Genomic DNA, 11573 nt, shown 5'->3' with positions numbered 1-11573 from the left:
TAAATGTGTAGTTCTAGTCAAAATTAGGGTAAAACAATATAGCTAATGTTTGTTTTTATGGTATTTTAAAGACAGACTGTCTGAGCAAAATTCGCGCCGACCTGACCAGAGATTTGGGAGAGAACGAGGAGTACGGCTCAAGGTTTCCCTAATCTCTGTCGGCTGGGTAGTGAGACAGTGTGTGCGTCTGTTTGTGTGTATGTGTGGGCGTGAGAAGTCAGTATAAAATGAATTGATTTGTATTCTTGTCTTCAGAACGTTCCCGTGAATAAACCTTTTTGACCATTTAGCTGGGCTCCGTCTGTTTCATTCGACCAGGATCTTACACATTCTGGTTTGCAGACAGAGTAATATAATTACATTGGGTGATGTACCTTGAGAACATACTTCTCTTATCAAAACCCTATTGGGCACAGACAGCAGCACAAAGGGCAAGAAGGTAGAGACAAAAATACATAATGCAAAGCAGCCACAACTGTCAGTAAGAGTGTCCATGATTGAGTCTTTGAATGAAGAGATGGAGATAAAACTGTCCAGTTTGAGTGTTTTGTTGCAGCTCGTTCCAGTCACCAGCTCCAGCGAACTGAAAAGAGGAGCGACCCAGGGATGTGTGTGCTTTGAGGACTTTTAACAGAATGTGACTGGCAGAACGGGTGTTGTATGTGGAAGATGAGGGCTGCAGTAGATATCTCAGATAGGGGGGAGTGAGGCCTAAGAGGGTTTTATAAATAAGCATCAACCAGTGGGTCTTGTGACGGGTACATAGAGATGACCAGTTTACAGAGGAGTATAGAGTGTAGTGATGTGTCCTATAAGAAGCATTGGTGGCAAATCTGATGGCTGAATGGTAAAGCACATCTAGCCGCTCGAGAGCACCCTTACCTGCCGATCTATAAATTACGTCTCCGTAATCTAGCATGGGTAGAATGGTCATCTGAACCAGGGTTAGTTCGGCAGCTGGTGTGAAAGAGGAGCGATTACGATAGAGGGTGGGAGGTGAGGAAATGCTGACTTAATGAAGTAGATAAAAGTGTTGGCTAAATAGCCTACGTTATAGATAGTTTAAACACAGAACCCTATTCATTACTCCATGTGCCTAATTACGTCACTTTTGTTTTGAGCCGACTTCACCGTGGGATTTGAACAGGAGGCAGCCCTGTCCCAAAATGAATGCAATCAACTTTCTCCTGATACAAAACACACCTACTCGATCTACTGCATTTGGGGCCCGGGAAAACAGCTAACTTACTGCATTTTAACACATTTTGCCATGGTGCAGAGGGAAACATTTGCAGTTTTATAATTCTATATTACAGATTTTGTCATGAGGCCAAGAGAAAATGTTGCAGTTTTAAAGCTAATTTCCACCAATTCTACACTTGTTGCCATGGGCTGTTTTTATAGCTCATTTCATTATTTTGTTCCTATTTTTCCATAAGGCTGAGATAAAATGTGCAGGTTTAAAGCTAATTTCCTGCAAATCTACACATTTTGCTATCATATGCTATCTGGAGGACCCCCTATTATAAAATGTGTATATTTGCAGGAAATTGGCTTTAAAACTGCAACTCTGCATTTCGACACACCCACTCGCTCATACCCTAGTCACCATATTGGGCTGCAGCTACCCATACTTGGTATTTTACATGGTGTTATTTTCCTTTTTTCCACCCTGTCCAGTTGGTGGCGGTGTTGCACAACCTTTTCATTTGCCACAAGTCATAAAACCACTAATGAGGAAGAAAAAAATATCAAGCTCTGTCTGTCTTGTTGAGCTTTGATGCAGGGTTTCGACCTGGTGCAATTTAAGATTTTCCCATTCCACCTTTCCCTTTTATTTTTGGGTGACCAAATGTGCAATACGCCCCCCAGACCTTCGAAAGGCAGCAATACATAACACAACGTCTAGGTCTGCCGGAAATTCACACGAAGAAGGAAAATATCAACAATTTGTAAATCAGAAATGTCATGTTCAGCTTACAGCTGTAAGAATAGAGGACATGATACATATGATAAAAATAATCAGTTGCGTGCTAAAAAAGTTAGGCTTCACAGGTAAGGCTTGCAGCATTTGACTAACAACACGCTATTAGCTAACAACGTAGTGTGAGCAACTGGTTAGCCAACAAGCATGACTTTCAACCTTCGTCTCTCCCGAGCCCGTACGGGAGTTGTAGCGATGAGACAAGATAGTAGCTACTACAACAATTGGATACCACGAAATTGGGGAGAAAAAGGGGTAAAAATTCACACAAAAAAAGTTTTAAAAAAAAGTTAGTTAGCAGCTAACGTTATCTTGTGAGGCTAGCTGACAGATTCACGGTCATTTCGAGGTTATAGATCATGTCGTATTATAACTTATCATAACAAACTAGTTAGCTAGCTAACGTTATTACTACATTCGTTTTTGTCTTAAAGCTAAACAAGCAAGTCCTGCTGTTGTGAAGAGATCTGGGAATATGCCCAATGCAATGCTTTTTAAAATTCGGCTATTGTCGATATTTAGGCTAGCCATAACTGTTTTTCTATATCATACCCAAAATATAAGGTTTTATTACTCCATTGTTTTACATAACAATGATGTAAACAAACAACACAGGTCTTCAAAATATGTTTCAGCCCGTCGTGGGGTGTATTCACTAGGAACCAAACATAAGCAAACGAAACGGGGAGGGACCACCTGAATTTGACCAATAGAAACTCTCTTTTTTCCCTTTGCGAACCGTTTCCCGTGTGGAGTAAACGGTTTCCTTTGCAAAACGTTCTTAAACGGAACGAAAAGGAGAGGGACCTACCAGTAGATGTACTAGAGAAACGGTGGTTGTAGTTGTAAAACAGCATGTCTAATGATTACACCCCTGATGTCATGGACTGTCATGAGATTACCTAAAAACATGCCACTTCGATACAGCTATGATTTTTTTTCCTTAGCAGATTAGGATAATTAATGTAGCAAGTTAGGAGAATGCTTTCCTAACCTGCTACGAAAAGTCACATGTATCAAATTTAGCATGTTTTTAGGGAGTCCTGGACTGTCATCCCTTGCATCTAGAGCACTACGGGGTTACATTTCCTTATAGCCCCATCCCTAAGCTGTATACCAAAACAAGTGTCAAGGACATCTGTTTTCTCTGAATTAGCTTTAATTGGTCCAGCACTATCACAAACGTGATTTCCTGTGTTTATATATATATTTTCACACTCTAAGGTTGGAATAATATTGTGAAAATGATGATATTAACCTATTAGTGTAAGAGCTGTTTAAAAAGACTGCCTGGAATGTTTTGCTGGGATGGAGTTTTGGCCTGCCTGGTGATGTCACCAGGCACTAAATTAGTTGATAGACCAATAAGAAAGAGAATCCAAACCTATTTTTCAGTTTTCCCCTCCCCACTCAGTCTCCTCCCCACTCAGTCCCCTCCTCCCCACTCAGTCCCCTCCCCACTCAGTCCCCTCCCCACTCAGTCTCCTCCCCACTCAGTCCCCTCCCCACTCAGTCCCCTCCTCCCCACTCAGTCCCCTCCTCCCCACTCAGTCCCCTCCTCCCCACTCAGTCCCCTCCCCACTCAGTCTCCTCCCCACTCAGTCCCCTCCCCACTCAGTCCCCTCCCCACTCAGTCTCCTCCCCACTCAGTCCCCTTTCAGACAGTCCTTGCTAAATTCTTGCTTGGGAAATGACTCTTTGCTAAGGAGCTATTTTAGTTTATTTTTGACCATTTTATTTGAAGTAAGATACTTAATTGTTACCCAGAAATGATTTTGGTATTGAGATAAAAACAGCTGCATTGGACCTCTCATCTCTGTTGATCATTATTAGCTATTTTATCTGAATGAACTGTAGGCAAGTCAGTCTTATTTACAATGACAGCCAAACCCTAACCTGACGACGCTGGGCCAATTGTGCGCCGCCCAATGGGACTCCCAATCATGGCCGCCTCTGATACAGCCTGGAGTCGAACCCGGGTTTGTAGTGACGCCACTGGTACTGAGATACAGTGCTTTAAAACACTGTGCTACTCGGGAGCCCTGTGAAGTTGTGAAGTTGTTACTTTTTACTTATTTCTTTTTGACTTTGTCTCATGCCATCAGATTTCCACTGAGCGACACCAAAAGACTAAAAAAGTGGATCCACCAGACGAGACTGAAAGCCTGGAAGCCAACCAAAAGCTCCAGACTGTGTTCCGAGCATTTCCAGGAGAAGTACCTGATAACACCCTCAACTGGGCGCGGTATTCGTTTACGTAATGATGCCATTCCAACTATATTTTCCTTTCCTAGTCAGTTCCAAAAAAAGGTAATTTGTGAATTGATGCAGGTGTATTCTTCTGTTGAAGGTTTTTGACTGGGTCTTTTTCAAAATGGTTATTATTTTGATGCATCTGATAAAATCCTGAATTATTTGTTGGTTTGAACTTTTGAGCAGCGTGTTTTTATTGTTGACTTCTTATTGTTTTAGAAAACAGCTGGAACGAGGAAAAGAGTAACCTTGGTGAGATAAAAACAACTAGTCCTACTAGTTTTCCATTTGTATTGTTTTTGATATGGCTAGGATGCACACTTTATTCTCAATCTTTCACAAAGGAAATGTATTAACCTCTACTTGTGATTTCAGTTTCCTGAGGATCGTGTTCCTGAGGATGTGTCATCAATACAAGCTGAGCCAAAGTGGTACTCAAACCCAATACAGTTTGTAGGAGCTATAGGTTATGAGCCAATGTTGTGAATAAATTAAGCAATTCATTATTTCCCTCTCTTGATTCTTCTTGTAATGAAACATTAGTTCTGCAGTATCAACACGGTTGAAGAAGACTCCCAGTTACTTAAACCACAGTATATGGCACCCAAGTCATTTCCATGACGACTACTGTATACCACAGGTACAAAGTACATATCACACATCCAGACCTTGAATCGTCAAATACATGCCATGTTAAAAAACTGGAGGTGTGCTTGATTTAGCTCGCCCAGGTACAATAACCAATGGAACACTGTGTTTCCAGCCTGCCAGGTAAGCTAAATGAAGCGCACCTCGTGTTTGAGTATTTGACACAGGTCTGCTCTTATCTGGAGATTTTCTGGTGATATTTCATGTATCCTTTTTTGTGTTTTTTTGCAGAGTATTGACTGGGCTGTGAAAGATAAACCAAATGAAGTAAGTGGTAGCTCTTATGAGGCTGATTGGGCCAATCAGAATCGATCGATTGTGCCAATCTCGCAACCAAACAATCCTGATTGGCTCAAACGAGGGCTACGTTGAAACCCATATACGGCTAGTTGTGTGTATACAGTGTGTACGGGCTTATACTGCTAGTTGTGTATATACAGTGTGTACGGGCTAATACGGCTAGTTGTGTGTATACAGTGTGTATGGGTTTATACGGATAGTTGTGTGTATACAGTGTGTACGGGCTAATACGGCTAGTTGTGTGTATACAGTGTGTATGGGTTTATACGGCTAGTTGTGTGTATACAGTGTGTACGGGCTAATACGGCTAGTTGTGTGTATACAGTGTGTATACAGTGTGTATTGGCTAATACGGCTAGTTGTGTGTATGGGTTTATACGGCTAGTTGTGTGTATACAGTGTGTACGGGCTTATACGGCTAGTTGTGTGTATACAGTGTGTACGGGCTAATACGGCTAGTTGTGTGTATACAGTGTGTACGGGCTAATACGGCTAGTTGTGTGTATACAGTGTGTACGGGCTAATACGGCTAGTTGTGTGTATACAGTGTGTACGGGCTAATACGGCTAGTTGTGTGTATACAGTGTGTACGGGCTAATACGGCTAGTTGTGTGTATACAGTGTGTACGGGCTAATACGGCTAGTTGTGTGTATACAGTGTGTACGGGCTAATACGGCTGGTTGTGTGTATACAGTGTGTACGGGCTAATACGGCTAGTTGTGTGTATACAGTGTGTACGGGCTAATACGGCTAGTTGTGTGTATACAGTGTGTACGGGCTAATACGGCTAGTTGTGTGTATACAGTGTGTACGGGCTTATACGGCTAGTTGTGTGTATACAGTGTGTACGGGCTAATACGGCTAGTTGTGTGTATACAGTGTGTACGGGCTTATACGGCTAGTTGTGTGTATACAGTGTGTACGGGCTAATACGGCTAGTTGTGTGTATACAGTGTGTACGGGCTTATACGGCTAGTTGTGTGTATACAGTGTGTACGGGCTTATACGGCTAGTTGTGTGTATACAGTGTGTACGGGCTAATACGGCTAGTTGTGTGTATACAGTGTGTACGGGCTTATACGGCTAGTTGTGTGTATACAGTGTGTACGGGCTAATACGGCTAGTTGTGTGTATACAGTGTGTACGGGCTTATACGGCTAGTTGTGTGTATACAGTGTGTACGGGCTAATACGGCTAGTTGTGTGTATACAGTGTGTACGGGCTAATACGGCTAGTTGTGTGTATACAGTGTGTACGGGCTTATACGGCTAGTTGTGTGTATACAGTGTGTACGGGCTTATACGGCTAGTTGTGTGTATACAGTGTGTACGGGCTAATACGGCTAGTTGTGTGTATACAGTGTGTACGGGCTAATACGGCTAGTTGTGTGTATACAGTGTGTACGGGCTTATACGGCTAGTTGTGTGTATACAGTGTGTATACAGTGTGTATGGGCTTATACGGCTAGTTGTGTGTATACAGTGTGTACGGGCTAATACGGCTAGTTGTGTGTATACAGTGTGTACGGGCTAATACGGCTAGTTGTGTGTATACAGTGTGTACGGGCTAATACGGCTAGTTGTGTGTATACAGTGTGTACGGGCTAATACGGCTAGTTGTGTGTATACAGTGTGTACGGGCTTATACGGCTAGTTGTGTGTATACAGTGTGTACGGGCTTATACGGCTAGTTGTGTGTATACAGTGTGTATACAGTGTGTATGGGCTTATACGGCTAGTTGTGTGTATACAGTGTGTAACGGGCTAATACGGCTAGTTGTGTGTATACAGTGTGTACGGGCTTATACGGCTAGTTGTGTGGATACAGTGTGTACGGGCTAATACGGCTAGTTGTGTGTATACAGTGTGTATGGGTTTATACGGCTAGTTGTGTGTATACAGTGTGTACGGGCTAATACGGCTAGTTGTGTGTATACAGTGTGTACGGGCTAATACGGCTAGTTGTGTGTATACAGTGTGTACGGGCTAATACGGCTAGTTGTGTGTATACAGTGTGTACGGGCTTATACGGCTAGTTGTGTGTATACAGTGTGTACGGGCTTATACGGCTAGTTGTGTGTATACAGTGTGTATGGGTTTATACGGCTAGTTGTGTGTATACAGTGTGTACGGGCTAATACGGCTAGTTGTGTGTATACAGTGTGTACGGGCTAATACGGCTAGTTGTGTGTATACAGTGTGTACGGGCTTATACGGCTAGTTGTGTGTATGATCAACCACATTGTATAAAGGCTTTATATAACCCTAACCCTTTATTTCCTGCTTTAATCACTGAACTCTCCTGACAATTTCAGGTCCCACCTTCAGCTTTACAAAAGCAAGGGCTGATCTTCATCCCCAAGCTCGCAATCAGGGTAAGATTTCTAACATACGGGTTTATTCTGGAAAACAGAAAACAGGCAGTAGTGCGTACGGCCCAGTACATCACTGGGGCTAAACTTCCTGCCATTCAGGACCTCTATACCAGGCAGTGTCAGAGGAAGGCCCTAAAAATTGTCAGACTCCAGCCACCCTAGTCATAGACTGTTCTCTCTGCTACCGCACGAAAAACGGTACCGGAGCGCCAAGTCTAGGTCCAAGAGGCTCCTAAACAGCCTCTACCCCCAAGCCATAAGACTCCTGAACATCTAATTAAATGGCCACCCAGACTATTTGCACCCCCCCCAACCTCTCTCTTTGACACCACTGCTACTCTCTGTTATCTATGCATAGTCACTTTAATAACTTTACCTACATGTACATATTACCTCAGTTACCTCGACTAACCGTTGCCCCCGCACATTGACTCTGTACTGGTACTTCGCTGTATATAGTCTCCACATTGACTCTGTACTGGTACCCCGCTGTATATAGTCTCCACATTGACTCTGTACTGGTACCCCGCTGTATATAGTCTCCACATTGACTCTGTACTGGTAACCCGCTGTATATAGTCTCCACATTGACTCTGTACTGGTACCCCGCTGTATATAGTCTCCACATTGACTCTGTACTGGTACCCTGCTGTATATAGTCTCCACATTGACTCTGTACTGGTACTTCGCTGTATATAGTCTCCACATTGACTCTGTACTGGTACCCTGCTGTATATAGTCTCCACATTGACTCTGTACTGGTACCCTGCTGTATATAGTCTCCACATTGACTCTGTACTGATACCCTGCTGTATATAGTCTCCACATTGACTCTGTACTGGTACCCTGCTGTATATAGTCTCCACATTGACTCTGTACTGGTACCCTGCTGTATATAGTCTCCACATTGACTCTGTACTGGTACCCTGCTGTATATAGTCTCCACATTGACTCTGTACTGATACCCTGCTGTATATAGTCTCCACATTGACTCTGTACTGGTACCCTGCTGTATATAGTCTCCACATTGACTCTGTACTGATACCCTGCTGTATATAGTCTCCACATTGACTCTGTACTGGTACTTCACTGTATATAGTCTCCACATTGACTCTGTACTGGTACCCCTGCTGCATATAGTCTCCACATTGACTCTGTACTGGTACCCCGCTGTATATAGTCTCCACATTGACTCTGTACTGGTACCCTGCTGTATATAGTCTCCACATTGACTCTGTACTGGTACCCTGCTGTATATAGTCTCCACATTGACTCTGTACTGGTACCCTGCTGTATATAGTCTCCACATTGACTCTGTACTGGTACCCTGCTGTATATAGTCTCCACATTGACTCTGTACTGGTACCCTGCTGTATATAGTCTCCACATTGACTCTGTACTGGTACCCTGCTGTATATAGTCTCCACATTGACTCTGTACTGGTACCCTGCTGTATATAGTCTCCACATTGACTCTGTACTGGTACCCTGCTGTATATAGTCTCCACATTGACTCTGTACTGGTACCCTGCTGTATATAGTCTCCACATTGACTCTGTACTGGTACCCTGCTGTATATAGTCTTGCTATTGTTATTTTACTGCTGCTCTTTGATTACTGGTGAATGTATTTTCTTATTATTTCTTTCTCTTTTTAAACTGCATTGTTGGTTAAGGGCTTGTAAGTAAGCATTTCACTGTAAGGTCTATTACACCTGTTGTATATGGCTCATGTGACTAATACAATTGGATTTGAACAAGGTTATTACATTTTGTATTATTTTTATATCTTACATTTTATGATATTTGAACCAGATCAAGGAGAAATGGGAATGGCTGACAATGGAAGTGAAGGGGCCATTTCCAGAGACCCAAATTGGACACAGATTTGTACTAACTGTAATGGACTACTACTCCAAATGGGTGGAAGCCTACCCCATGAAGACGTGCACCAGTAAAGAGATTGCCAAAATCATCTCTGACCTCATCTCTCGCTTCGGCTTCCCTGTTGGAATCCTGTGTTGTTTGGGTGTAATGCTGACTGTAGAGGTAAGAGATACTGTGGTTAGTTTATAGAGATGGTATTGTGTAGTTTCTTATACAGTATGTGCAGCATGTATTTATGCTAGCGTTACTGTACCACCACCTGAAAACAAAATCACTTGTATTGGTTGTGTATGTTGCACCAAATGATCTCATGAATATTAAGTACCCCTCCTATTTTTTTTATTTTACAGATCAACTCGGCTTTGGGGGATCTGAAGAAACTGACAGGCCAACTCATATTCTACCGTCCTCTAGGAGTGTCACTGGATCCAGTAACAAAGTCCCTTGTAGACCGGTTTGTCCTCCAATGTACCTTGATACTAGATTTGAAAATCTTATGGATAGTTTGTTGCTTGTCAAATCAAATCAAATTTGATTTGTTACGTGCTGAATACAACAGGTGACAACACTGTAGACCTTACAGTGAAATGCTTACCTAATAAAAATAAGTGTTAAGTAAAAGATAAGTTAAAAAAAAGTAAATGTAACAAATAATTAAATAGCAGCAGTAAAATAACAATAGCTAGACTATATACAGGGGGGTACCGGTACAGAGTCAATGTGCGGGGACACCGGTTAGCTGAGGTAATATGTACATGTAGGTAGCGTTAAAGTGACTATGCATAGATTATAAACAGAGAGTAGCAGCAGTGTAAAAGAGGGGTCTGGATAGCCCTTTGATTAGCTGTTCAGGAGTCTTATGGCTTGGGGGGTGGAATCTGTTAACAAGCCTTTTGGACCTTGACCTTGATCGTTTCAGTCTCCTGACTGGGAAGAGGCTGCGTGGATAGAGCACTATGTGGCAGGTTGATTGCCTTCTATCATTGCAAGACAGTTCAGTGAGTTAGTCGCAAGATTGGAAGAATTTACTCAACGGAAACACATTTGACACTTGATTGGAACAAACACGTGCTGTTACCAGCACTTTGCAACCCAGACATTGCTTAACTTTTAAATAATTATTCAAGAAGCGCATCGGTGCTAAATAGAACTGGGTAATGATTGCAATAGTCTTTTGTCAGTTTACTGAATCCAAACACATCACATGCTATCCCAGCTGATGTTATAATAGGCATGTGTTTTGTTTCACACATGTTTTATCATATACCTGGACAGGTTGGTGTCAGATTTGGTGAAAGAACATCCTGATCACTGGGATGTTTACTTGGCTGCCAGTGTGTTCAGCTTCTGCTGCAAAGAGCACCCCACCACCAGACAAATACCGCTGTCTCTGCTGCGCTGCGGAGGGACTCAGTCTGTCTCCACCTCACCAAGAAAGCTGCCTGTAAGTTGGAGACTGACCGTGTTTAGACTCACAGGTCACAACTAAAATCACCAATGAATGAATTAAATATCATAGGAATAGGTATTTTTAAAGACTGAATAATATTGTATATTTTTTATTTTAGCTTTTAAACTGACTTGGGCTTTGATCACTCTGTTTGCATTGCAGTACAATGGGATTAAAGGAAGAACCTTTGTCATACTAGAAGCCCAACCACCTACAAAGGAAGTCTGTGCGCAGTGCAGTCAGTGCTTGGAATGGTTGTTGGTCACTCAGGACTCTGAGCTGAAGAGATATGAGGAGATGAAACTTGGGGATGAGGACTACACCCACACCTGTGTGAGCTGCAGAGTGGCCATGAGCTGTAGGGTGGCCCTGGAGGTCATGAGGGGTTAGCAGACAAGGATGTTTTCAAACAAGGACTGAAAATATGGAGGATGTAATAAGGACGTTGGAAACCAAGTGGTGGTGAAGGAAGATATTGATGTAGGAGTGAAAAAAGGTTCCTAGGGGAAGAAGTACATGTGTATGTATTTGTAAAGTTGCTCTGATGACCCTTTTATCATTAAAAACAACGGTATAAAGTGTTTAAATTACATCTTGATTGTGTTTCTTTAATGAAATAAAAACTGTAGAATGTGTTTCTGAATAAAATTAGAACCGTTGTTTTTATTTTCACCCCGT

The 11573-nt window shown here is 42.4% G+C and overlaps 1 protein-coding gene across 2 annotated transcripts; it reads left to right on the top strand.

The window, feature by feature from the left end:
- The first annotated feature begins 1764 nt into the window (after window positions 1–1764).
- On the top strand, window positions 1765–11543 carry LOC109877749 (uncharacterized). 2 transcript variants are annotated; one of them, XM_031812298.1, is made up of 11 exons: window positions 1765–2055; window positions 4090–4294; window positions 4457–4489; window positions 4613–4668; window positions 4778–4877; window positions 5117–5152; window positions 7501–7560; window positions 9374–9607; window positions 9796–9899; window positions 10721–10889; window positions 11058–11543. In XM_031812298.1, exons 1-11 carry the CDS (start codon window positions 1964–1966, stop codon window positions 11283–11285), a joined length of 1317 nt encoding a protein of 438 aa, XP_031668158.1. In that variant the 5' UTR covers window positions 1765–1963; the 3' UTR covers window positions 11286–11543. The 2 variants fall into 2 exon arrangements, with proteins under 2 accessions (XP_031668158.1, XP_031668159.1); XM_031812299.1 differs by having other exon boundaries at window positions 1766–2055; window positions 4781–4877.
- Window positions 11544–11573: the final 30 nt, after the last annotated feature.

This window comes from Oncorhynchus kisutch, unplaced genomic scaffold (genome assembly GCF_002021735.2).
Source record: "Oncorhynchus kisutch isolate 150728-3 unplaced genomic scaffold, Okis_V2 Okis03b-Okis08b_hom, whole genome shotgun sequence".
NCBI lineage: Eukaryota > Metazoa > Chordata > Actinopteri > Salmoniformes > Salmonidae > Oncorhynchus > Oncorhynchus kisutch.
This window is presented reverse-complemented; position numbering and strand designations above follow the sequence as displayed.